The sequence below is a fragment of the Gnatocerus cornutus genome, chromosome 7 (genome assembly GCF_029298725.1).
Source record: "Gnatocerus cornutus isolate USDA-ARS CGAHR chromosome 7, icGnaCorn1.1, whole genome shotgun sequence".
Taxonomy (NCBI): Eukaryota; Metazoa; Arthropoda; class Insecta; order Coleoptera; family Tenebrionidae; genus Gnatocerus; species Gnatocerus cornutus.
This window is the reverse complement of record NC_142239.1, coordinates 16,196,223-16,218,038: the sequence shown is the minus strand read 5'-3', so window position 1 is coordinate 16,218,038 and position 21,816 is coordinate 16,196,223. Positions and strand designations below refer to the sequence as shown.

Here is a 21,816-nt window from a genome sequence, read left to right as displayed (position 1 = left end):
ATATTGTTTCAGTTTCAATTATTCTCGAGAATAAGTGTTTTTTCAAATCTTTCCATATTAAAGGTTTCTAAAAGTAAACAGCAAATGGAAGTGCTAGACGATTAAAGTCTACATCTTAGTCAGAGCACTTTATTTAGAATCAACAAGTTTATTGGATTCAAATCGTAAAAAAACTGTTTCAAGGTACTAAAACAGAAATAAATAGAAATTTGAATAATTTTTCTCTCGATGACTGACGGTTCATTCTTCTTTTGACAAAAAATATATTTTATTTCTGTTGTTGTGTTGTGCCGTAATCAACGTTTATTTTCTTGATGTCTTGTTTTAAGAGGTGTTCAGTTCTTATAGAGATTCTAATTTGACCAACACGCAATTTGCGTCATTACCGTGAATTGTTCATTTAAAACTTGTTTACGTATGTAAGGCTAATGGTGATTGATTATCTCTGAAGTGGCTAAGATATTTTTAACGATTGCAGATTTCTTAACTCTTTGGTCTATTACCTTTTACTATTTTTTTTTTATATGTAATGGTATAAAATAAGAATCCGGCGCGTTCACCATTCTTGATAAGTAAATCGGAAGAAATCAAAGAATCTATACACCCAGGAGGATCTAAAAATACAAGAAAATCCATGAGGATCTAAAAACTAAAATCAATCGAACCATCTAAAATTCAAAAAAATCGTAGAACCAAAAAAATCCAAAATTAAGTCGGAATGAAAAAAAATTCAGAATCCACAGTTAATCGAAAGTAACAATCATCTTCTTCTTTTCGCGCATACATACGAAAACATCAAAGAACTAATAATAATTTGTCTATCTTCAATCTTTAATTGCATCACATGGATTTTATCAATCACCCGATGAATTTATCGAACAATGCAAACTTTTTAGATACTACAATTATTTGAGGGCCAGTTGTAATGTTTTTGTAGTAAAACTGATTACTCTGAATGCATTTTTCAAAAGTTTATAGTATTTACAAAATGATAATTATCTACATGACAAATAATAAAAAGTACAGAAAAGAATTTTTCTTCGTTTTTCTTCCTTTTCTCTTCGTTTCTAAATTGTAGCCGTCATCGTATTGCTTTTTAACATATTTTTAAGTTCGAACTTCTCATCGCTTGTTCGTTTGTGTAGTTGTTTAAGTTTTTACGTCACTATTTCTCTCGTCGTCTGCAAAGTTTTCCCGTGGCGGCCGCAGTTAAAGCCACGCGAACAAAGTGAATTCAAACAGCATTAGCTTTTAATGCCTTCAAAATCAATAAACTTCATTAATTATAAACCTAAGGAAAGAAACGCAGTTTTGTTTTGTTTTCGTTTATTTAAGGCACGTATTAGCTTGACTATGTATCAAAATCGATACAAAAATATAAACAAAATGGCACGAATATATACAAATAAATACAATTACTTTTATAATACCATTAAGCTCAAATACTTAAACAAAATGCCATTGTGGAATGCTCAACAAGTACTAAAATTGCTAACACGGCACACGATAAAATTTGCCATGAAATGACACCATAAATGATTTATATAAATTAACAGCGGTGATCTTGGAGATCGTATTAAGTACACAAAAGTATCAAAACATTATAAAAGCACAACACATAACAGCAACAGTTTAAAATTTCGTTGTATAAAATAAATTTTCTAAAAAATAGGTACTTCTTCAAAAGGCACGACATTACTGCTTTATGTAGTCACGGCCATTTTCTATCACGGCGAAGTTCGTTGGTAACATGTAGGAAATGTTGTTACCCTCTTTCTTAAACGATGGTGTTTGGACTTCTGAAGTTACGTTAATGTTGATCATGCGTTTCTTTCCACCGAGGGAACACGAAATCGTTTTGTTGACGGTGATGGGAAGCTCTGCGCCTTTCAATCTAAAAACAAAGTCTTATTAACACTCCTGTTGTCTCAAGTTGGTACTTACAGTGAATACGCGTTGCTGATAACCCCCACAATCTCCCCAATTCTGTCTTCTTGCTTCAGAGAATGGAGAGAAACGACTAGATCATTGCCTCCCAGACAATGTAAAATAATCAGTTGGTCTTGCCCGGGACTCACACTGATTCCTGTTAAATCCTTGACAGCAGTCCCCTCTTTCATGTTTCTGAACTTCAGACTGTCTAATTTGTAAATAGCCTGGTCAGTGACCAAGATGACTCTCTCGGCGCACTTGTTGAATTTGTTGAACTTCGTGACGAAGGACGAAAAAAGGACCTTTGCAAAGTGTTGACTGTTCTTCAGATTGTTAACAGCGTCGTTGAACGTGGTGTAATTGTTATTTTCTCCATGGTTCGCCAAGTAGTTCCCTTCCCATTTTCTGTTGAGGCCGTACGATGGTCGCTTGTTGACCAAAACGCTCGCGGCCGTAACTTTCAACTTCATTTCCGGCCACTCCGCTCTTGGGATCTTACTCAAGATCATGTAAGCGCGCCATCTCTTATAAAAGTGTTTTAAAATCCTCGTGGTACTTTGAAGAGAAACCGGAGGCGCCGGCCACATTATGCTTTTCCCGTAGTCTTTCATCTTGCGGGCATTGGCAAACTTGTTTTGTAAAGCACTAATATAAGTCCTCATCTTCTTCAACCGGTAAGCCTGGATCATCGTCATCAAAGCCTTCATCTTCTTATACTGCTGTCTCGCAACGTACCCTCTCCATGTCTTCTGAATCAAAGTCACAATCCCCGGAATGAGTTCATTGCGAGCGGCTTCCAAAGCAAACAGAGTTTTAGGAGATCGAATGAAGACTTTCGTTTTCCCGTACTTCACGTCATCGTGGAATTTCCGATCTTCCATGATCACTTTGACGCCATCTTTATCAATGCCGGAGCGGAAGTTGGGCCAGGTGAATTGCGAGATCATTTTGTACCGTTTGAGGAAGCGATCGTAGCGCTGGCGGTAGGCAAAACCGGCTCTGCGGACCCGGACGTTTTCGACGAGCCCCAAGTAACTCACTTGGTGCTGCACCCGCTCTTGGTCGAAAGCTGAGGGTGATTTCAACTCGTTGGGTTTGATGCAGCGGACGTAGTGAGGCTCTTTGCTGTACAGGTTCTGCACGAGGGCTTGCATGGAGTTTTTGAAGAGAGTTCCGGCAGTGGGCGGGCGCTTCGTTGTCTAAAAAAGGAAATTCGTACAGCGACTTGCGAACGCATGATGTTAAGGAATTATTGATCTCAAGACATACGTTTATAGTATGTTCACTTACCTGTGAAATATGTTGGGATCCCTCAGGGAACATCTCCTTCATGTTCTGATCCCGGGAATTATACATTAGCCTTTTGAAATCCTGGAAAAGCGTGTCCTTGTTCTTGTCGAGGAAGCCGGTAATGCAGTAGGTGACATCCCCCGCGTAGTGGGTAATACGAAAATCGACTTTATGCCGCATGTTTTTGTCGGCTGGTTTCAACTGTCTCGAAGTGTAGTGGTGGTGGCTCTTCAACTGTTTGTCCATCGTTTCGAGTAGAAGCTCATCAGTGACTTTTTCGGCTGTCATTTTGGACGCGTCGTCCATAATCGACAGGATTCCTTTGTGAGGAGCTTCAACCAGCTCGCAAATGATCTGATTGTTGAAGAAATCAATGTGGTGCCACTCGATACCTTCACGGTTGTACTCTTCTTGTTCTTGTTTCAGTACCAACTCTACAAAAATTTGTTAAGTTAAGACCTCGGCGAAGAAGTTACTCACCGATGAACAACTGCTGGAGTTTCTCATTACAGTAGTTAATACAGAACTGCTCAAAACTGTTGTTATCAAAAATCTCAAACCCGTAGATATCCAACACCCCAATCAACGAACTCTTGTAGTTCTTACTGTAATTCTTCTCATCCACAGCAATAGCCGCGTTGATCTTATCAACCAACCACCCGAAGAGGCGCTCATAAATCGCCTTAGCTAGAGCATCCCGCCCATAATTCGCCTCAGCTTCTGTGTGCTCTTTGCGCATGATATCACCACGAGCCGCAATGACACGTTCGCACAAAGCTGAAGACAGTTCCTCCTTCTTAACCTGGAGCAACTCGGCGATGGTGTCGATAGACTTCTTGTTTTTTATAAGTAGTTTCTCTCCGTCATTGGTAAACTCGAGGTTACCCAAATGGAGAATTGCAGCAACAATCCTCCAGAGGGTGTCTTGTGCGTCTTTTGAAAACTGGAGGGTGTTGAGGGATGAATTGACGTCGCGGAAGTCGTTACGATCGTTGATTGTGTCCACTTTGGCAGCTTTGCCTTGTTTGACGTAGAAGAAGTCGTCGGGGCTGCGGGTGAGGTGGAGTTTTTTGAGGAGGTCGTTGTCGGAGCCAGTTAGGAGCTAAAATAATAAAAATCGTGAAACTAAATAAACAGTTTTTTATTAAAATCGCTTTGGCCTTAAAACGTCTAATTTTACTGTGATAGTATTTTTTATAATGAGAGCGGGTAGTGATGATTACAGCATAGTGTGTGGTCGACTATAATTATCATTCACTTAGTGTATAAACATGTTTTTCATTCAAACTGAATTTTTATAGTAACTGAAAGGACGCAATATAAAGTTCGAAACAAAAACGAAGTATAAACATAAACTGAAAACAATGCTGCTTATGCAATAATAGCTGACTACACTACACCGCCTCCACTTGTAAATTTCCCTGTCCAAAAGATTAAACTTATCAAACCCGCCGACAGGATCGTAATCTTTTTAAGCTAGTTACAATCTTTTAAAAAAACCGAAAGTAAAACAAATTTGGCAAGAGATTTTATATTTATGTAACTTCGGCAAGTCCGATAAAACTTTTTTTTTGCAATCTTTCATTACTAGCCCGATGAAGTGGCATTACGCGGACCCAAACGAGTACCAAAAACTCAGTTTTTTTACCCACCTGATAGAAGCTGTGGAAATTCCTCTCCCCCTGCTGCTGGTAGATGACCCTGGACTTCTCCAGCAGGTACTTATTGATGTGCCCCCCAATCGGATCCCCTTTAAAATCGAAATGTATGTCCATGTACTTCCCAAACCTCGACGAATTATCGTTTCTATTAGTCTTGGCATTTCCGAAGGCCTCGAGAATGGAATTTGACTGTAGAAGTACATTTTTCACTCTCTCTATTTCCTTTTGACCGTCTTTATTCGTGACTGCGGCGATATACTTCATGATAATTTTAGAGGCCTCTGTTTTTCCTGCCCCGGATTCGCCACTGATTACGATACAAGTGTCCTTTCCTTGTTGTTGCATTACCTTGTGTGAAGCATCCGCCACGGCAAAAATGTGAGGTGGATTTTCGAAGAGTTCCCGTCCTGTTTAATAAAAACCCGTTAATTGATAATGAATCATAATTTTAGAAACTACCTAATTATGAAATGTTACGCACTGATAAGGAATATTTATCATATGCGAGGAATTCCTGGCGGGGGTGAACGAAAAAGGAATCCTTTAATTACTACAACAAATTGTACACTATGGAATTCCATTAGGAATCTGAATCGGGCCACTATAAAGAATCGTATTGAAACGAGAGTGGAATTAAAAGAAGGTATTAATTAAAATTCACGATTATCAGTCGTTGACCTGTTTGGAAAAAGAACACGAACAAAACATAACTGACAGCAGCATGGGAAAAAATTACAATGCAACAAAGAAGAACACGTAAAAGGACTGATATTAAAAGTTTCCGCTGAAGGTTTCATTAATATCATTAACTGTGTGAAAACTTAAAATCTAAATTGCTGTCTCGATCAACTTCCGGTGTGTCTGCGTAAAATTAGAAAAATGAAATTGCATTTTACATATTACACCCAAAATGATTTGGGTCATGTAATTTAGTGCCTTATGTCGGTGTTGCGTATTAAATTGTTCTTTTTATCATATTCATTAATTTTTGTATTTGGGATGTGACCGAGAAATTAATTTTCCAAGCTGACTCTAATTCAAACATTACTGATGATCACCTGATAAGATAAAGGATATATTGTTATTGTGCAAAATTGATAATTACGTGGCTATAAATTTCATTAATTTTGTTATCGCGCCCCTCTTTAAAATCGTCTCCGAGTGTCATTTCCCTGGAAGCACGCTTTTCAAAAGGTCACTGCTTCATCGAACGTGAAAAAATCCCCCCTGTAACCTTTCCTTACAGAACAATCTCAGTTGATTAAAGCATAACGAAAACCAACAACCGGGAAGTCATTTTTCCTGAGCAGCAAGCCAACTAAAGAAACTTTTCATTAACCGAAAACGGCAACGAACTTGCACAACATTTATCATCGTCGGTTTTACCTCTTGAGATAAGACAAAAGCGATAATTTTGAAGGCTAAGCACGCTGATAATACCTTTGTATTGATCCACATATTTCTGATCATAGATGTTCATCGTTTTGTAAGGATTTACAGAAACGCATACTTCGCCGATGTAGGTGTAGATTTTCCCATTTTTGAACCTGGAACAAAAATAAACGTGTAGTTTATATTTAGCGCCAATTTTAGGTGTTATCGATTCCGAGTTTTACGAGTTTGACGTCGGCGGAATGACTCAATTTACTCCGTTCATTGAAAAAGTGTCACAGTAATAAATAGCCTATGATGTGTAAAAATGCAGCCAAGGTACCAATCGAAAAAAACAAGGAAAACTTGTTTAAAAACATTACTGTGACGCTTTCATTATGCACTGATTGCGAATTTAAATTAGACTTGTTATTGTCTTTCTATGTTTACATTTCCGTATACTTCCTCTACAAGTTTAAGCGTTTTCTCTTAAATTGTTAATTGTTTCAAATAAACCTTATCGCGAAGTAAATGTAAGACTTCCTATTGGAGCAATACTGAGTAATCTGTTACTTAAATATGCAGAAAAATATACTGTGGAGATAATAACCGAGTATTACGCAAAGTCTAGCTTTCACTCAGACTAATTGTTATTATTAATGCAGGCTGGTTGTTCGTAATATCATAGATAAAAACATTGTAATGTTGGAAAGACGAGCTGTTTATTTTGTAATAAAAAATACGTCAGTTAACACCGAGGAAATGACAAGTGAGTAACTGGGTTTTTCACACTTTCGTCGCGATAAACGTCAATATTGACGAATATAAGAAAAGTAGACTTGACATTATTTGGTTTTGACATGTTGGTAAGATTATTGATTTTGATAGTTAAAATTACATCAATTAATGTTGGCACAATTGTGGACATGACAGTTCACAAAGTCCAAACAGAAATACAGTGCGACAATCACGTCGTAAATACCTGCAACTGTTTAATTTTAATCTTTTAATCCGAAAATTCTATTTTGTTCGATAGCAATTAAAGGTTAAATAATCATCAATGACATCTACCTGTTCAACCTAAATTTTATCGTATCTGAGGATAAAGAAATCGGAATATATTTTAAATTTCTACTTTCTATCACACTAATAGAAGAAAAAACTCAACGGTTTTTACCTTAAAGCGATGACAATGCTTTTCCGTGATAATTCTGGCCTGGAAAATCTATTTCCGGTGTTTTTATGTTCCGGAGGATTTAACGGAAATCGCAGTTTTCATAAGAATGTACTTTACTAATCATGCAGACTTTGGAAAATGAATTGGTAACCGCGCTTAAAATGATTTTGATAATTGTTAAAAAGGCTACTAACCTATCTTTAACCTAAACTGTCAAATTAAGCAGAGCTACCAACAAATTTCATAGCCCCAAGCCTCTTTAATTGCGGTTTATATCCGATCGGATGGTATTTTTTAGAGACACCGACCCTATAAAATCAGTTTGTTTGTAATAAATATCGATTTTATTGCCAAATATTCGTCAAAATGACGTAGTCTACATTATAATGTAGTTTTTCGGAATTTGAGCTTCGATTCTAAGTTTCTTTTATTTTATATATTTTTAAATGGAAGTTAGGATATTATTCACAAAGATAAAAACTATTCCAGGAAACTTCGTCACTTTCTTATCCATAAACCATTTCCTTATCATCTTGTCTAATAAATAGGTATAAGTGCGAGTTATGTCATATTTTGCCATTAGACAGTCGCGGGCAAAAAATTTCGGCCATCATTACTACACGTCTTAAATTACCACATTGAAATCTCAGCATGCCATGAAACACAATTACAGTGGGCAGCAAAATATTTTGGTCGTCAAATTGTCATTTACATGTTGTTGTTTCCAAACGACCAATCAAACCTGTCCAAGTTGTGACATCAAAAATTTGTTACTCGCGACTGTATGTTTTTCTTTTTAAAGTCAACAGGACTACCACCATAAATTCTAAACAAATAGAGTAATTGTTTTGTGAAAAAAAAAGAAGTTTAGTCTTATTATGTTGTGTATTCGAAATCCTCAATTAACCCACCCGTACTGACAGTCGATAAATATGATATACAACGTTATAACATAACCATCACCATAAATTCAACGATGGTACAGTTTATGATAGAAATCCATGACCTATTGCACGTTAAAACTTTTATGGGCGTCATATAATTTGAAATGAAATCTTGACAAAAGCATTTATAATTTATAATAATTTATCCACGTTGTATTCTTTATTTACATGACAGTCATTATAATTTACTGCTTACTATAGTAATTATTACTGACTACCAGTGCTGTTATTTATTTTCATTTGCCAAAGAGTAGATATCATCATCTCTGACTAATCCCTGATCTTAATTATTACTAAAAAGAAAGCTGACTGTAGCAGCAGGTTAAAACAAAGTACAAATTAGTATTGAATATTAAACGATGACATCATCGTGAAAATTATGATTCAGAAAAGCAAACAAGCTGTGACTAAAGCATAAACCACAAGAAGTATTACAATTAATTGTTTAAAGATTAAGTTTTAGTATTATTTGCGTAATAAAGTGGAATGATTATGCTGATTAGGCTTAATTTGACATAAATGAGTCATTTCATCCCATCATTTCCAGCACAGTAAAGAAAGTCTTGTCTCTTGTGTAATGAAAGCAGTGATGATATTTATGGAATGGCATAAAGGCGTTCACACCAGAATTGAACACATGTGGCTTAAGTCACTCATTGGCGTATCCAACGGAATTTTAATACTAAGAAATCCACTTTAGATCAAACAGTATTAAATGATAAGATAAACGAATGATTTTATTTTTTGAGTGATCGCTTGATGATGTAAGATAAATTTTATTGAAATTGCATTGCTGTTTTAAGTCACGAAGTCCGTGGGAGAAGAGGTCAAGATCTCCGTCTTGGTTTAATACAGCCAGGTCAGTTACTCTTTAATTGGGATCGGTCTAGTATGTTCCCGTCAAATTACACATTCGAAAGGAAATATTTGAAATTCTGCCTACTTCGTTATGCCAATGCAGAAATATAATTGGCTAATCAGCTAATGACAGCATGAAACCCAGATTGGTGTAAAAAATTCAAAAATCAACCGCAAAACCAATCGGATGATTGACCGCCGAAGCGTGCCTTTATTGTTATTAAACAAAAGACACCTGTCACTGTCATAGTCCCACCCTATTAATAAGTTGACTTACCTAAGCTCTAGATTTTTCATGAAATTTTCTAAATCGATTTTATCCAAGAGGACAAAATCCCCGACGCCTACTTCTTTGTACGTTGCCATTGTTACCGTAACCGATTATTGCTTCAAGACGAAAAAACGAACATTCTCGGCACGAGAGCACCGGTTATGACTGATGAGTCAACGTGCGATGTTCTTATGTTAATACTTGGCGGCACCACACGTAGAAAACCCTGGTCTAATCAAAGACACGTTTCTCAACTTCACACGCTCTCTCATTGGTCCGAACTTGGTCACGTGGCCATCAATTTCGACAGTTTTGACAGAACGAAGTAAGTCGTAGCTTGGTCAACGACCACAAATGTCAAGTTGGTAAGTCATTTCTACAAAATTTTGGAAAAATCGCGATGTTGCGCCAAAAATTCTCGTTCTCTCCGTACCAAAGTACCCCGCGTTCACATCTCAAAACAGAAAAGCCTGTTCTAAGCGAATGGAGGCTTGCAATAGTCGGATTAGTGGTGTCTCTTGTTGTGATCGCAGGGAAAGTTTACTTCGCAAATCGTAAGTGTGTTTAAACTCGTAACATGAAGAATAACCCTCTTCTTGCAGAAGATGACATCAGAAAGTTTTTTGTTGAGCCCCGCTTGGGTCTCATTGAAGTCATCAATGAGGAGGGACAAATTATGTATCACTATTACTGGAAAAATGTAGTGAAATACAGCGAATTTTGGTTGCCAGTACTGTGTGGGGCTCTAACCACGTATTTTACTTGGATGATGGTTTATTTAGACTCGCATGTCCCTGGAATTCAGCCCCCTAGCCCATTTTCACCCACCAAATACAAGTAGGGAATTGTATAGTTGGTAGCAATGAACTAACCAATTGTTTTAGGACCAAGTCAGGGCACTCTTTTCATTTAAATTACGTCTTCGCCGTCGTCATGGGGATTTTAGTGGCAGCTTACATGTTTTGGAGAGATGTCAAGATTGAATATTCTTAATTATTTATTTATACAAATGAGATTTTATTTTTATATACTTTGGTCAGAAAGTAGGATTAACTTCACAGGAGTTGTTTTATATTATAAACATTAACATTTTTATTTATATTAAATGAAGTGGAATTGCAATAAACGTGTACCAACATTCTTAGTTCGTTTTATTCGCCAAGTTGGTACTACTTTCAAGTTGATACTTATTTCACAATATTGCTCATTTTGGTTCAAAGCACCAGTCTGTAAACACGTGTTTTGTTGGTTTCAGGGCTCAAAAAATGGAAGTTTTACAAATTTTTGAAGCAAAATTTAATTCCGTGGTAAAGGATCAAATCAAGAGTGTTTTGTTAGACAATAGCGACACCAGACCAGGTAAGTTTTTTTTTTATTTGTTTTATTATAAACTGAACAAATGTTTCGCTCTTTTTATTGTAATTGAAATTCTAATGAAACCTTTTTCAATTTTCGCACCACAATTGATCGCGTTTGAGACACTGTTTAAATTCTCCAGAGATTTGGGGCAGTTTTGACGTCATAAGAAAAGTTGCGCAACTTTACAAAAATTAGTAATTGGTGGTGATGCATATACAGGGTGGCCCATCTAAGACTTTCGGGCTCAATATCTTTGTCATTTATGAACGGATTTTAAAAAATTTTTAAATATAATTTCTTGAATAGGTAAGGATGATGTGACATTACCAGCGTCATCCTTGTCTTAAAAATGTTAATTTTACTTGTCTTATTTTAAATTTTAATTAGTTAAGATTTATGTCATTTTATAAAACATCAATAATTATCCGAGTGTGCCAAAACTTAACCGTCTAGCTAGTCAAGTTGCCGAGAAAAAGAGAAAAAAGACCCTCAACATTTCCAAAAGATGCAAAATCATAGTCGGCTATGAAAAAAATAATTTCCCACGCCCAATTTTGGACATCCCTGCGTTCGGTCTGTCAATAATCGCTGACGTCAGTGACGTTCTTGACATTTGTAATATTTCTCATTTGAGGTTATGTTTACTTTTGAGCATGATGATGAAAATCATTGATTTAAACTTGCGCAGAACGATTTATCTCGATCTTTTGAAATTGGAAACTAATCACAATGTATCAGACAACGTTTTGGTGCAAAAAATGCGTAGGCACAAGGAAATGTGAGTAAAAAAACTTGTTGAAAGTTGGTTATCACCAGAAAAATGATTGCAGATTGGTTTGCTATGAGGTGCAACTAGAATTCACGACTTCTTTAGAAATGTCACTGGTTTATTGGAAATGGAAATTCAGTGACACGTATGCAGTGAAGCGATTTGACTCATTTATGATTGCATTTACGTTAAAACAGTTATTTCAATTATGATGGAGACAGAATTAGCTGATTTCATCCTTTTTCGGCAAACTTCTTTACCGCGCCTATAAAATGTATGGTACTAGATACTTTTAACATTTTTCTTTTGTTTAATAATGTCATTAATCCAAAGTAGATTAAGCTCGAAGCTCCAATATGTGAACTGCCGTAGTCAAGAAGTCAAAATTGGTTCACAATACGTATGAAATCTAGGACGTAGTGCTGCTATCGAAAAATGCTGGTGCAGTCGGTATAGTTGGTATGCAAAAGTAACGAAGAATGCTGTATCGTTGAGTGGCTTAGAACCTACAGGAGCAACGGCAAAGACAAGCTTACCCATGTCAAAACGGAGTTTTGTGGTATTTAGTGGCTATGCGACTAATAAATTCGTATGTTTCAATTATGATTTGTAGAAACAAAGTCGAATCGACAAATGTAGGCACAATTCTGCACACTTTCAAGACCGCCATGCTAAAAGGTGTTATCAAGAAAGTTTTTTCAAGTCCAAATTGGTCGTACAGTACCATTAATATTCCGTTTCGAAAGATTAGCAAATGAAACTTTGAATAGGAAACCAACTAATGATACCAAGACGTATAAGTAATATGGAAATCAGATACATGTGCTTACCGACAACTAAGCGGTTTTGGATCACCAAAAACGCATAATAGTGAGTTACATTTTCTAAGGTCATTGCAAATTGTAGGAACACTGTTTACATCTGATATTTCAGATTCGTGTTTTCGAACTGAATATGGTGCATGATGTTGCGACTTGTATTTGTTGCTTCAACAAACCTTGCGAACTACCTAACGATCTAGGACCACTATACCCCCTCTATTATCATATAAAAAATGTGCTTGCACGGTATCAAGACAATTTCTCACTAAGAAAGAATAACGAGTCAAAGAAGTAGTGCAAGAAAAAAATGAAACAAAATGACAATGAACATCATTTATAACTGCGTTCTAATGAAAATTGCACACATGATATTTCTAACAAAGTATCGTCGGTCGACTCTTTCAATGGGATAATTCTTTAAACAACCAATTAATAACTTGGACGAGTGAAAAAAGACGAACAAGACTGAAAGCAACACACTGAAAATGATGCAGTACTTCAACACGGACTGTTACTTTCAATATTGAACCTGTTTTTTCTCAATGAACCGCCAAAAGATGAAAACATGTAAAGGACTCTTATTGACACCCTATCGTACCCTGCTGCAAGCATTAAGAACGATTGCAGAACGTTCTGGACGGTGTTGTTGACCACCATGAACGACTATGCCACTTGGATTCTTCTAACATGGGTGGATATGTTTGACGGACAGTAACCAAGCTGCTAAAAGTGCAAAACCCTGCTTGTTGATGAATTCGATGAAGAGTCGCCGCAACATTACATGGTAAGTGTTCAGCGAAGGAAAATGACTAGTATCATCGAAGCAATTGTTCCAGTTGAAAGCGACAAGCGATTTGCTCGGACCAAGGGGCTTCAAATTTCATTCTTCGCCATCACAGAACATATCCAAAAACTTATGCTGCCCCTAATTGTTTGTGTCCATTTCGTTACAAGAAAGTTCAAGAAATGAGTTGCTAGTAAAAAAAAGCCAAATCTCATCGCATCGCCAACAAGCAAAATGGCAGTGACCAAACGCTTACAATATTCCAGCATTATTTGCACTTGTTATAAATGTCCAAAGTACAGAGACATGTTGTAACAGTGTAAATATCTGATACATTTGTAAATTTTTGTACATTCGTTCATTGCTATTGTAGAAAATATGGTGTTACATTGCTATAATTGTCACTGGTATAGTTTATTCACTGTTAAAACTTTGTACATACCTTACAATAAAATACCTTGTAACAAATTATTTGTTAATCAAAGTAAAGTATTGTGATCATCTAATTCTGTCTCCATCATAAATGAGAGTACTGTTTTAACGCAAATGCAATCATAAATGAGTCAAATCGCTTCACTGCATACGTGTCACTGAATTTCCATTTCCAATAAACCTGTGACAGTGCTAAAGAAGTCGTGAATACTAGTTGCACCTCATAACGAACCATTCTGCAATCATTTTTCTGGACGACCAACTTTCAACAAGTTTTTCGCTCACATTTCCTTGTGCCTATGAAATTTTTGCACCAAAACGCTGTCTGATGCATTGTGATTAGTTTTCAATTTCAAAAGATCGGGATAAATCGTTCTGCGCAAGTTTAAATGAATGATATTCATCATCATGCTTAAAAGTAAACATAACCTCGAACGAGAAATATCACAAATGTCGAGAAACGATGCTCGGTTCAATGCATTGTGATTAGTTACTAAAAGATCGAGATAAAAAATCGTGAATGTGCATGTTTAAATCAATAGTCCTCATCATAATGCTCAAAAATAAACATAACCTCAAATGAATGTCACAAATGTCATGAATGTCACGGATTCATCAACAAGTCAGGGATGTCCAAAATCTAAACTCGCTGTAGAAGTCAATTGTTTCATAGCCGACTATCAGTTAGTATCTTTTGGAAATGTTGAGGTCCTTTTTTGTCTTTTTCTCGGCAACTTGACTTGCTAGACGGTTGATTTTTGGCACACGCGTATAATTATTGCTGTTTTATAAAATGACATAACTTTTAACTAATTAAAATTTAAACTAAGACAAGTAAAATTAACATTTTTAAGACAAGGATGACGCTGGTAATGTCATATCATCCTTACCTATTCAAGAAATTATATTTTAAATTTTGGAAAAATCCGTTCATAAATAACAAAGATATTGAGCCCGAAAGTCTTAGATGGGCCACCCTGTATTTTGGCCCGGGAAACGATTTACAAACAAAATTTTCTTTCCAAAATACCAGAATTTCCAGTAACAAAAATGGTGGAGGCGCCGGTTTTTTGATTATTTTCATTTCTCTCTAGACGATGAAGACTTGTCTAAAAAAGACTGGTCCCCCGAGAAAAACACTTCTCTGTCGTGCTCTTACTGCCGCGTAAACTTTGAGACTCTAAACCAGCAGCGGGAGCATTACAAACTAGACTGGCACCGGTACAACCTGAGACAGTCCCTCGTTCAGAAACAACCAATAAGCGAAGAAGAGTTTGACGAGAAGACAACTCACGGTTACTCCTCAACCAATCACATCTTCTTTTACTCCTCTGTTCAAACTTTTAGATGACTTATCTAGCATCTCTGGCTCAGACTCTGAAAAAGAGGACACTCTAGACACTTACGCCACAGCTCAGGGTAAAATCTTCTTACAAAACTCAACCGGAAGAGTCTTTTCAATGTACGCATGTCTCCTCTACGACAAGAAAGTAAGTTTGATTGACCACACCCCCACAGAAACTCATTTTGTGTCCAAAGGAAGAACTAACCGACGAAGTCCTCAGTTCTCGCCTCCGCCACTGCTGCATCAAAAACCAGAAATGGGCGATTTTTATGCTCGGGGGCGGGCATTTCGCCGGCGCCATTTTCAACAAAAACGAAGCGATTTTGCATAAAACATTCCATTGTTATACGGTGAGGGCGGGTCAAGGCGGGGCCCAATCCTCACGTGATAGCAAAAGTGGAGGTTCACACCCGAAAAGTGCCGGAGCTTCGTTGAGGCGGTACAACGAGCAAGCGCTCTCTCAGCACGTTAAAAGTATAATGGAGGCGTGGCAAAGCGAGTTGGATGGGTGTAGCTTAATAATATACAGGGCGGCGGGACCACACAATAGGACGGTGCTGTTTGGTGGCAACGCCCCTTTGTTGAATCGGAATGATACCAGACTAAGAACTGTGCCTTTTAGTACGAGGAGAGCGACTTTCGCGGAGGTTAAAAGAGTGCACTCTTTGCTAACAGTAGCGCATGTCTACGGTCCGTCTTTTATTACTTAAAGTTTCGTTTCTTTAGTCTTTTCTTTGTAGATTCTATAGAGTCAGCTGTTGAGCAGTTCACACGCCGAAAAGTAACAGAGCAGAACTCCAAGCGCTCCAAGGTGAAATCTAGTTGTATAAACAGAGCCAAGTCTAGGGAAATTGTAGAGCGCCCACTACCAATCCTCCAGTCATCAGAAAGCTCGGAAGACGAAGAGGATCTTGACTTGTCCACGGAAGCCCATGAGATCTCCTTCGAGGGTCTTGAAGAATTCCAAGATAGTTTAACACCGCAACAACGCAAAACTTCTAAGAAAAAACCCAAGAAGAGCAAAGCAAAGAAGTTGAAAGAACAAGAGGAGCAGAGGAAAAAGGAGCTCGTTGACATTCTCGCCAGGGGAAACATCGAGAAGCTCAACCAACTCCTGGAGAACTTCTTGAAGGTAGAAGAAACGGGAGAGAAAACCGGCTTCGTCAATGAAGTTTTAGATGAGAACGGAAACACGTTGTTGCACGTCGCTGCCATGAATGAACAAGTGGAGACTATGGAGTTTTTATTGAAGAATGACGCGAATCCATGTCTTAAGAACGTCAAGCAACAGACTGCCTACACGAGTACTCAGAGTAAAGATGTTCGAGAGGCCTTAAAACAGTTCGCTAGAGACAATCCCGACAGGTACAGCTACAACAAAGCGCAAATCCCCACGAATGTCTTGACACCTGAAGAACTGAGTGAAAAGAAGAAAGCTCAACGCAAAGTGAAGAAAGAAAAGGAAAAGATCAAGCGGAAGGAAAATGAAATAAAAAAGAAGGAAGACAACGAACAGCAACGGTTCTTAAAACTGAGCGATCGGGAGAAGCGAGCTTTGGCGGCTGAAAGGAGGATTCTTAGCCAATCGGGGGTGGTGATTGCTCGGTGCTTTTTGTGTGCTCAAGATATGACGGGTAAAGTTCCTTTTGAGTACTTGGGAAATCGGTTTTGCTCAGTTGATTGTTTAAAAGGTCACAGAATGCAACATCCGGTTGTATTGTCATAAACAAGTTTTATTAATTTAAATACAATGTAAAATAAGATAAATTAATAAAAGACTAAAGTAACTAAGTACTTTAAATGCAATACATAATCAACGGGTCTGAGTGTCACAGAACCATGGATTGTCCTTAGGAAGTTGATTAAAAAAATTCTATCAATCCTATAAAAATACTTCAAAAACAATTCGTCTAACAATTAATTCACAGCAAACATTTAGTAAACACCAGATTGGTCCTTTGGTAGAAAATTACAAAATTACATTTCGTGTTTGAAATAAACATAACAGTCTGACAGCCAGGAAATCAGTGGAGGATATATTTCACTAACATCACACAGATGTGGTAGACTAGACAAGGTACAAAAACAAGTGCCCTGTAGCTGTATCACCAACATTAGGTAACTAATAAAGTCATAAGATTTTTACTCTGGCAATTTTGGACTCATAACAGGTACAATAAAGTCTTCCATATTTGGTATCACCATTAATTTCTACAAAAGAGAATTAGGACCACGCAAAAAAGAAGTTCCCTTACTTGGAATTCCAAAAGTAATTTCTTCTCTATCCACGTAGTAACGCGCAGGTAAGTTATATTCCTTTCACCTACGATAGGTTGTGCTGAAAGGGCCAAATCAGGTGTAGGTCTAAATCCGATCCAAACTCGATCACTTGGAGGCGGGGGAATATTAAGAACTAGAGTCCCTACCAATTCTTTAACTTCAACTTTTAGTCTAAGATCAGTGTTTGACACTCCTTCCATCGCTTTTTTTATGTACCGATATTCGGTGGCGGCTTGGAAAAACTTTGATTCCGCTATTTTATCCACCATCTTCATAAATTTCTTGCTAGTGGTGCTACTACCCCCCAAACCCTGAACCGGGACACCCTGACCATCCAAAACCGGTGCATTTTGAAACATGGACATTGCCTCATCATCTGAGGTGCTCTCAGCGGAGTCTTCCACGTCCGAGTTGAACATTGCCGACTTCTCCATTTCCTTGTTAATTTCTATATGCAGACAAAGAAATTGTTGCTTCACATTATCTATTTGGAGGATCAAGGATGAGGGAAGGTGACAGGGACTTACTCACCGTTTGTCTGGGGTTGTTTCAGCTTCATTAAATTCACTTTAGTTTGTAATATCAAAACAATCAACCCTTCATAAGTGACGTCTAAATCAATCCACAACCCTCTTTCATCAATCACCGGTTTGCTGGCTCTATGGATCAAAGGAGGGGTTTGTCCCAGCGACAACTCCGTCACCACGAGATCCTCGATGAAATACGGAAGCTTAATTGAGGACAATTTCCGTTGGATTTTGTCTTTGACGCGTTGAGTGAATGTGTCGTCGCGTAAACAATCGAATAGTACCCTTCCTGCGAAGGCATTAATCCACTGAACGTCAGAAGGCGATACTTCTTCGTCTTCATTCTTGCTCTTCTTGCCCTGCAAAATCACGATTAAGATGACGGTTGGTAAATTGGGGCTGTGGTGTGATAGGTGTGAACGGTTAAGGAAAGGACCTGATAATCATGGGGGTACTCGACACCAGAACACAGAGGCACCTTATTGAAAATCAACATGTATTTGATGTAATCTGTCTCGGTCATGGCCTTGGCGAGCAAAGTGTGCGATACTGACGTGTCCACCGGAGCAGTTTCGGTCAAAGAGGACCCTTGGGCCCCTTCATGAGTCGCAGCCATCAGTCTTCTAAACCAGTCTTCTTTCTCTCTATCCGTGCGGCCGAAAATGTACAGTTTAGTTGTCGTCGGACTGTCATCCTACAACACCAAATGAGCTCAATTTGACTCAATCCGAACTTACATCAGTTGCTGAAACTGTCGTCCAATCCTCGGGAAGAGCGTCAAAATCATCGTCGAAAACATCCTCGTCGTCTTTCCCGAGATTGTCCTGAAGAGCCTCATCGAAGTTTTTCTGTTGTTCTTCATCCAGTGGACATTCAGAGTCGTCCTGGGAAAGAGGCGACGGACTGCTCCCTCGGGAGTTGTCAGAGTCCAGATCAAACTCTTCGTTTTCTTCGCTCAACTTACTGAACCTCTGTGGATTTAACATTGTACTATTTTATTAGATGGTAAAAATATCGTACCAAAGTTTGCGACCTCTTCTTCTTCGTGAAACCGAATCGCTTAGGCTTCAGGTTGACACTTGCAGGTTTCTCTTCACTCTCATCATCCTTTGGCTGCTCAAACTGCATCTGGTCTTTACTCAAAGTTACACAAATCGGATATTTCTTGCTCCAGTGTCGTTTCTTAGCCAGACCGTCTGGTAATAGATTGATTTGAGCATGCAAAAGATTATAAATTCTGTGATGGGTGAAGGTTGGTTTTATTTTAGGTTCGTTCCAAAGTGCCCTTTTCGGTACTTTACTCCTTGTGTGGCTCACACGCAGGAGGTTTCCTTGCAGCCGAAGAAAAACAGATTGGGTTTGACTTATGTGATACGTGTGAGGGTTGTACTTTGCCGGGAATTCGTTAACCCACCCCTCGTATTTAGTCAAGGGTTGGAACTCTGGCACGGCTAGTACTTCTAAGATTTCCTGAGCGGGCATTACAATCGCGGGATTTAAAGGAGTGTCTAATTGTGATTTGATATAAAACATGAAGTAAGTTATAGTAACACCTATCATGAGCCCTGCTAAATAATTTGAGTAGGAATGGACAAGGAGGTAGCTGGCCAAGAATGCTACGATGATCAATATTGGCCTGAAACATCAAACTAGAAGGGAGATGGAAGAAGTCTTTACTCACCACCAGGAGCTTCGTTTTCTTGCCTCGGCTTTCGCTCTCAAATCGACAAACCCCACAGGAGCATAGACGGTTTTTGGCAGTTTCGTCGACCATTGGATGTCTTTGAATTCGCTCCCGCTCACTTCTTTAACATTGATGACACTGTCGTCATCAACTTTGATATTCTCAACGTGTTGTTCAATTTCTTTCAACACTTTCTCGCTATTAATGTCAGTCAAATTGGAATCCTCCAAAGCATCCACCGCGCTCTCAATATCTGTCTCTTCCGGCAACGCCTGTTCTACTTTCTCCGTGTTAATATGATACAAATTCACCAACCCCGCTCGACTTATCGTCCCTTCTTTCGCAGTTTTTGATTTGAGAAGACGGAAACGTTGTCGCAAACCAGTAGGAGTCCCCAGCGCGACAGTTTTGGCTCGGTCTTCAGTCTTCTTGTCTTTTTCAATGGAAGGGGTATCGTCGTCGCTTGACATTTCAGCACCTTCAGTGGTGGAGATTAAACCACAAGTCTTTGATATACTGCTTTCAGACAACTCCTCCGAGTCCGACACGCTGGAATTGTCTTTACTGTCTTTAACGGATTTGCTTTTGAACGGTGACCCTTCTTCCTGGTTTCGCGACTTGATTTCGGTGATTTTTTCTTCCACGCTTTTGGTAATTTTGCCTTTGATGTCTGTGAAAAACCGCCAGGGATCGGACGGTGAAGAAGCAGCATCTAGGGCAGTGTGGGGGGTGATGTCTATGCTTGTCGAACGTTTCACCAAACGGGGGAGGTATTTCAGGGGGCTGCTTTCAGCGTCGCTGGCTCCTACAACGTAAAAAGGGGGCTTATCGTTTAATTCAAGTTGTTTTATGTACAATGCAAGACCTTCATTTAGCGATAGACACGCAATGTTACATGTTGGTTGAGTACCACCTTAGATAATTCTATTTTAAAAAATTGAAAAAACGGGTCGGTTTACTATAATTTTATACCAATCTCGAGAGTTTAATCAAATTTTTCATCATATCCTGTTCGCCAGACAGATTCATTTCAATGACTTATTATTAACCAGATTTTTAACTTACTCATTTTTCTTGGCGTTTGCAATGTCACTGCCACATTCTTTCGAAATTACTTTCGGCTGAAGTAAACAAACGTGTGTACATAAATATCTTCTGTATGTTTATTTTAGTAACTACGTAATAGACTTAAACCAACATTTACAAACAAATAGTTTTTCTCATATTGATAAGGCCAATATTCGCTTTAATTTAAGCCCACTGCAATAGCAACCCAAATGGTATTGTTCTATGAAGGCCAACTTTTTTTTAGCAACATTTCGCAACATCTGATTACGAGAGTCTCATCCGATATTTCCTTCTTGAATTGATCGATAATTTTATTTGCACATTGATTGGTTTTAAGAGGTCAATATACCGCAATTTCCGATTATACTTCTGGTAAATATTTGTGCAGGTTAGTGCTAGTGCTATGAAAAAAGAAGTCCCTTTGGTAAGTCCCCTTCTGAACAAATATTTGAAAAAGTACTGAGTCATTATAATAATTATTTAACCTTCAACATTGCGTCAGAAGTGTGGAGCGAATCGTGTTGTAATAAACGATTTTTTTTTAATTATTCTAACGAAGTATTGCAACAATACCTGAAGTCCCCGTCGTCCCCACTGACGAGTCATTAGTGTGCTCTTCATCACTAGCATATAGCTCCTCTAATTGTTCAGCATTTGCGTGAAATTTTATAGAAATTGATGGCACAGAAGTCGTTACAGGTTTACCTACAAGAAACACAAACTGAACATCCACAAACTAGCAACAAAACTACGAATATAAAAACAGCACATTTTCTACAAAGCGTGAGAAACTATGAAAAAAGTGTCACAACACACGACATATACCTTTTACCTTTTAACATTCCTAATGTAATTTTACCCTCTTTTTTGCTCATGTTTACAAGGTGTTAGTAACAAGCTACAACAAGCTGTTAATCTGTAAATCCAAACAATCGCGTAAATGGCAGCTCCAAATATTACAAATCATTCCTACCTTTCTGTTCCATGTTAGTACATGACAATCTTTAAGTGTCACCCGTTGAGACCAGCTCACAGATCGATTTTCTATAATTGGAACCACTTGACAACAAACTTCCTTTAAATTGTCGATTAATTCACAGGAATTTAATTAACATAATTTATTTGTCATCGGTAAATCGTTACTGTCAAAGTGCAGGCTCGCCAACTGAAGTTTTAGTAACTGAGTGGGATTATTATATTACAAACAAACTCAAGGCTAATCCGCGTAATAAACCAACATCGG

The 21,816-nt window shown here is 38.0% G+C and overlaps 5 protein-coding genes across 9 annotated transcripts in view; 3 read left to right on the top strand and 2 right to left on the bottom strand.

Moving 5' to 3' along the window:
• LOC148171673 (tRNA endonuclease ANKZF1-like) overlaps positions 1-16,805 on the top strand; it is a 37,372-nt gene extending 20,567 nt beyond the window's left edge. The window contains exons 2-6 of one of the 2 annotated variants that reach the window (XM_088040717.1): positions 10,760-10,863; positions 14,764-14,964; positions 15,017-15,159; positions 15,209-15,704; positions 15,755-16,805. In XM_088040717.1, the coding sequence (XP_087896843.1) occupies positions 10,770-10,863; positions 14,764-14,964; positions 15,017-15,159; positions 15,209-15,704; positions 15,755-16,740 (1,920 nt within the window). In that variant the 5' untranslated portion in view covers positions 10,760-10,769 and the 3' untranslated portion in view covers positions 16,741-16,805. Of the gene's footprint in view, positions 1-10,703; positions 10,864-14,763; positions 14,965-15,016; positions 15,160-15,208; positions 15,705-15,754 lie in introns of those variants that run through there. The other variant, XM_088040715.1, reaches the window with a different exon arrangement.
• Myo31DF (Unconventional myosin ID) lies at positions 1,310-9,599 on the bottom strand. Its single transcript, XM_088040710.1, has 7 exons — positions 9,511-9,599; positions 6,324-6,430; positions 4,875-5,290; positions 3,703-4,324; positions 3,223-3,656; positions 1,945-3,131; positions 1,310-1,894 (listed from the first exon to the last, which is right to left on the bottom strand). The coding sequence occupies exons 1-7, from the start codon at positions 9,597-9,599 to the stop codon at positions 1,696-1,698; spliced, it is 3,054 nt and encodes a 1,017-aa protein (XP_087896836.1). The 3' UTR covers positions 1,310-1,695.
• On the top strand, positions 9,905-10,644 carry LOC148171675 (uncharacterized). Its single transcript, XM_088040727.1, has 3 exons — positions 9,905-10,058; positions 10,107-10,341; positions 10,389-10,644. The coding sequence occupies exons 1-3, from the start codon at positions 9,905-9,907 to the stop codon at positions 10,495-10,497; spliced, it is 498 nt and encodes a 165-aa protein (XP_087896853.1). The 3' UTR covers positions 10,498-10,644.
• On the top strand, positions 10,938-11,873 carry LOC148171674 (uncharacterized). Its single transcript, XM_088041193.1, has 3 exons — positions 10,938-11,011; positions 11,294-11,641; positions 11,694-11,873. The coding sequence occupies exons 1-3, from the start codon at positions 10,938-10,940 to the stop codon at positions 11,842-11,844; spliced, it is 573 nt and encodes a 190-aa protein (XP_087897319.1). The 3' UTR covers positions 11,845-11,873.
• LOC148171672 (testis-expressed protein 2) lies at positions 16,743-21,736 on the bottom strand. Of its 4 annotated transcripts, none has more exons than XM_088040711.1 (10): positions 21,547-21,736; positions 21,406-21,489; positions 21,147-21,278; positions 19,503-20,310; positions 18,842-19,457; positions 18,559-18,792; positions 18,258-18,515; positions 17,826-18,180; positions 17,270-17,742; positions 16,743-17,225 (listed from the first exon to the last, which is right to left on the bottom strand). In XM_088040711.1, the coding sequence occupies exons 2-10, from the start codon at positions 21,446-21,448 to the stop codon at positions 17,157-17,159; spliced, it is 2,988 nt and encodes a 995-aa protein (XP_087896837.1). In that variant the 5' UTR covers positions 21,449-21,489; positions 21,547-21,736; the 3' UTR covers positions 16,743-17,156. The 4 variants fall into 4 exon arrangements, with proteins under 4 accessions (XP_087896837.1, XP_087896838.1, XP_087896840.1 ...); XM_088040713.1 differs by having other exon boundaries at positions 16,744-17,225; positions 18,300-18,515; positions 21,547-21,735; XM_088040712.1 differs by lacking the exon at positions 21,406-21,489.
• Positions 21,737-21,816: the final 80 nt, after the last annotated feature.

Coding starts and splice junctions, on each gene's coding strand:
- LOC148171675 (XM_088040727.1), top strand. CDS start 9,905: ATGTTGCGCCAAAAATTCTCGTTCTCTCCGTACCAAAGTACCCCGCGT. Junction 10,059..10,106: donor GAAAGTTTACTTCGCAAATC/GTAAGTGTGTTT, acceptor CTCTTCTTGCAG/AAGATGACATCAGAAAGTTT. Junction 10,342..10,388: donor TTTTCACCCACCAAATACAA/GTAGGGAATTGT, acceptor CAATTGTTTTAG/GACCAAGTCAGGGCACTCTT.
- Myo31DF (XM_088040710.1), bottom strand. CDS start 9,599: ATGGCAACGTACAAAGAAGTAGGCGTCGGGGATTTTGTCCTCTTGGAT. Junction 5,291..6,323: donor ATATGTGGATCAATACAAAG/GTATTATCAGCG, acceptor TTTATTAAACAG/GACGGGAACTCTTCGAAAAT. Junction 3,132..3,222: donor GATCCCAACATATTTCACAG/GTAAGTGAACAT, acceptor TTCCTTTTTTAG/ACAACGAAGCGCCCGCCCAC.
- LOC148171672 (XM_088040711.1), bottom strand. CDS start 21,448: ATGAGCAAAAAAGAGGGTAAAATTACATTAGGAATGTTAAAAG. Junction 17,743..17,825: donor GAAACAACCCCAGACAAACG/GTGAGTAAGTCC, acceptor GTCTGCATATAG/AAATTAACAAGGAAATGGAG. Junction 17,226..17,269: donor AATTACTTTTGGAATTCCAA/GTAAGGGAACTT, acceptor TCTCTTTTGTAG/AAATTAATGGTGATACCAAA.
- LOC148171674 (XM_088041193.1), top strand. CDS start 10,938: ATGAAACCTTTTTCAATTTTCGCACCACAATTGATCGCGTTTGAGACA. Junction 11,012..11,293: donor AAATTCTCCAGAGATTTGGG/GCAGTTTTGACG, acceptor TAATTATCCGAG/TGTGCCAAAACTTAACCGTC. Junction 11,642..11,693: donor ATGCGTAGGCACAAGGAAAT/GTGAGTAAAAAA, acceptor AAATGATTGCAG/ATTGGTTTGCTATGAGGTGC.